Here is a 3,239-nt window from a genome sequence, read left to right on the forward strand (position 1 = left end):
GACACAGAGAAAGATAGAGACCCACCTCTTCCGATGGCAGAATTAGAGAGAAGTTCCTAGAATCCTCATGAGAAGGTACGCCCACAAGGAAGCATCATCAGGCTGAGACCTGATGGACAGGCTAGACGCCACCCCTAGACCTATTTATCAATTGACGTGAAATTATGTAACTAACATAGAGAGTTCTTTGTGATTTCATCTCGGGTACATTTGGTGGATGAGAGAAAGAAACACCCTCCGGTGGGCGTGGGGGAGGAATGATTTTCGGAGGGAAAGCCGGTTAAAGATAAAGAACGAGGTCAGGTGGCATTGGAATAAGAGGCCTGGAGGAGTGACAAGAGCTTGCATTAGGGTGAAAGCAAAGGAGGAGCCAGAGTATGATGCCGGGGCGCTCTGCAATGGACAGAACAGGTCGGGAGAGAATGGCTCGTTGCATGTGGAAGAGCCAAAGTAACATTTTTGCAGCCCAAAGGGTTTTGCTGTCAATGCCAACTCATGGCAACCCAGGTGTGTCAGAAGACAACTGTGCTTCTCCAGCTTCTCAATGGCTTATTCTTTCAGAAGTAGATCGCCAAACCTTTCTTACAAGGTACCTGGGGGAGGGGGAGGGGCTCGAACCTTCGACTCTTCAGTTAACAACAGAGTCCATGTACTGTGCCCACCCCTAGCCTCAGGCCTGGCCCACACTACATCCTCCCCAGGACCAATTCCTGGGAATCAGGCAGAGCAACAAGCAGGGCAGGTGGCCTCTGGGCAAAGCCTTTCAATACACTCCCCTGACCCCATCCCACACACAAATAAGCTGTGTACTTTTGAGGAAGGGGAAATAGAAAAAAGTCAAGTCAAATCGAATTATACAGAATTTTGTAGTGCAGACAGGGAGATTGAGCAGTAGAAATACCTAATGCCGTGTTTCCTCTTCTGCAAAAGGGTACCATGCCTGTGGAAAGGATGCGAATGCGCCCATGGCTGGAGGAACAGATAAACTCAAACACAATACCAGGGCTAAAGTGGCTTAACAAGGTAAGCACGTGAGTGTGAGTGTGTGTGTGTGTGTGTGTGTGTGTGTGTGTGTGTGTCAAAGAGACAGAGTGCTACTAAAAGTAAAACCATTCTTCACGTGTTCAAAATCTTATGCTTATTATGTACAAAAACAGCCCACCCTGAAACTCCGTAAAAGCAGCGAGTCAGCACAATTTTTATCATCTTCTCAGACGATAGCCCCAATTATGAGTTACCAGTTGCAACTCACCTTTGGGGTTTTGGATGAGTATTTGTGAGAAACCTCTTACTGTGTTTATCTTCAAGGACCCTTACTCTGTTCTCCAGCCCCTCCCTTGTGAGTATATGTATGTGTGAGTGTGTGTGTGTGTGTGTATCCTGTCTTTCAGAGGAACTATTGTAGGGTTTTATATTGAGACTGAAACATGTGGATTTTCTTTTTAATGGTCTCTATGTTAAAAAATCATTTGGTCTTAGATGTTTTCTTTGTATCTCTGTCATGAAACCTTCTTCATGTACCCATCTGTTCTAAAAAATAGTACATCATTTACAGCAACCCTTCCCATGATACACCAGAACGCGCCCTTATGTTGACAACAGCAAGACTCTCAATTCAGTTGATCCTATCTCTTCTGGATGAACCAGGAAGAGATAATGTATGTAAAAATCACCAAAACTCACTGTCAAACCCCACTGCCATTCAGTCAGTTCTGACTCATAGTGACCCTGGACAGGGTTTCTGAGCCTGTAAATCTTTACAAAACCTCTTCTTTCTCCAGTGGAGCAGCTGATGGGTTGGAACTGTCAAATCTGGAGGTGGGCAGTCAAATAATTACCGGACAGAACCATAAAAATAAACCCAAATCTCCAAGCTTACTGCTGTCAAATCGATTCTGACTCGTAGGGACCCTGCAGGCTGTCCATCTGCGTGAGAGCGGGAAGCCTCGTCTTTCTCCTGAGGAGCTGCTGGTGATTTCAAACCACTGGTCTTGCTCAAGTTGTGAGCCACTGTGCTACCAGGCTCCCATGAAAATAAAGCCATCTGAAAATCTATACTTACAAGGGGGCACCCCAAAACCTGATGCTCATTTGCTTTTTTGATGTGAGGGGAATAGTGCATTTGGAGTTTGTTCCACCTGGTCAGACTGTTAATCAAGCTTTCTATTTAGAGGTTCTGAAAGGATAGGGTAACAGTGTGTACAAAAGAGGCCTGATGTGTGGCAGATGGGGGACTGGTTTTGCCATCATGACAATGCACCTGCTCATGAGCCATCTCAGTGTGCCAGTTTTTGGCAAAAACAGCATGCCTCTCATGCTCCCTGCACGTTACTCACCTGACCTCATTCCGTGTGACTTCTTTTTGTTTCCTCGAATGAAGAGGGACATGAAAAGATAGCGACTTAGCTTTAGAGGGCATAGAAGAGATAAGGAAAAATACGTGGGAGGCGCTGTCAGCAATCCAAACAGATGAATTTGAGAAATGTTTCCAAGAATGGAATCACAGATTTGACAAATGTATTAAGTGTAATGGAGAGTACTTTGAAAGTCATAGGTTGATTTGTAAAAAAAAAAAATTAAAATACATAGCTTTGAAAAAGATCATTTTTTTGAATACCTCCTTGTATAATGTAGAGGGATAATTAAATACATCATGTCTTCTTTGAAGGAGAAATTATGGTTTTTCTGTGAAAATATTATTCCCACTACCCAAATCCATGCCCACCTTCTCTTGTATGTAATCTCGAGGACACAATGCATAGTGTAGCTGATGGGTTTCATTCTTGTGTCAGGCTCTGGAGAGCTTAGTGCCAGGCTAGGGCCTGGCTCTCACAAGGGGCAAACTATCACAATGTAATTTCTTTTTGTTTTGAATTAGTGTCATTTCTGCTTCATTGTTTTTCTTCCCAGATCATTTTGTTCTTTGTTCCTCACTCACTAACATTTGACTTAATGTTACTCTATTTGAAGATATTTATTTAAGTGGGTCCTCTAAATAAACCATGTGTTTATTTTATGTGACCTTACAGCTTCTCTGTAGGAAGTGAACTTTGGGGCTAACAGTACATTTTTATAAGCTTGCAGCATCTATAGAGTTTTAGACATACACCCTAGCAGGGGTCCTCACACTTTTTAAACAGGGCCCCAGTTCACTGTCCCTCAGACCTGTTGGAGGGCCAGACTATAGTTTAAAAAAAACTATGAACAAATTTCTATGCACACTGCATTTGTCATTTTTT

The 3,239-nt window shown here is 43.3% G+C and overlaps 1 protein-coding gene across 2 annotated transcripts in view; it reads left to right on the forward strand.

The window, feature by feature from the left end:
* IRF2 (interferon regulatory factor 2) overlaps positions 1–3,239 on the forward strand; it is a 117,155-nt gene that overhangs the window by 53,679 nt on the left and 60,237 nt on the right. For both annotated transcript variants that reach the window (XM_045286747.1, XM_004696140.2), the window contains exon 2: positions 931–1,023. In XM_045286747.1, the coding sequence (XP_045142682.1) occupies positions 937–1,023 (87 nt within the window). In that variant the 5' untranslated portion in view covers positions 931–936. The remainder of the gene's footprint in view (positions 1–930; positions 1,024–3,239) is intronic.

Source organism: Echinops telfairi, unplaced genomic scaffold, assembly GCF_000313985.2.
Source record: "Echinops telfairi isolate 266 unplaced genomic scaffold, ASM31398v2 ScPeMD7_9;HRSCAF=40, whole genome shotgun sequence".
Taxonomy (NCBI): domain Eukaryota; kingdom Metazoa; phylum Chordata; class Mammalia; order Afrosoricida; family Tenrecidae; genus Echinops; species Echinops telfairi.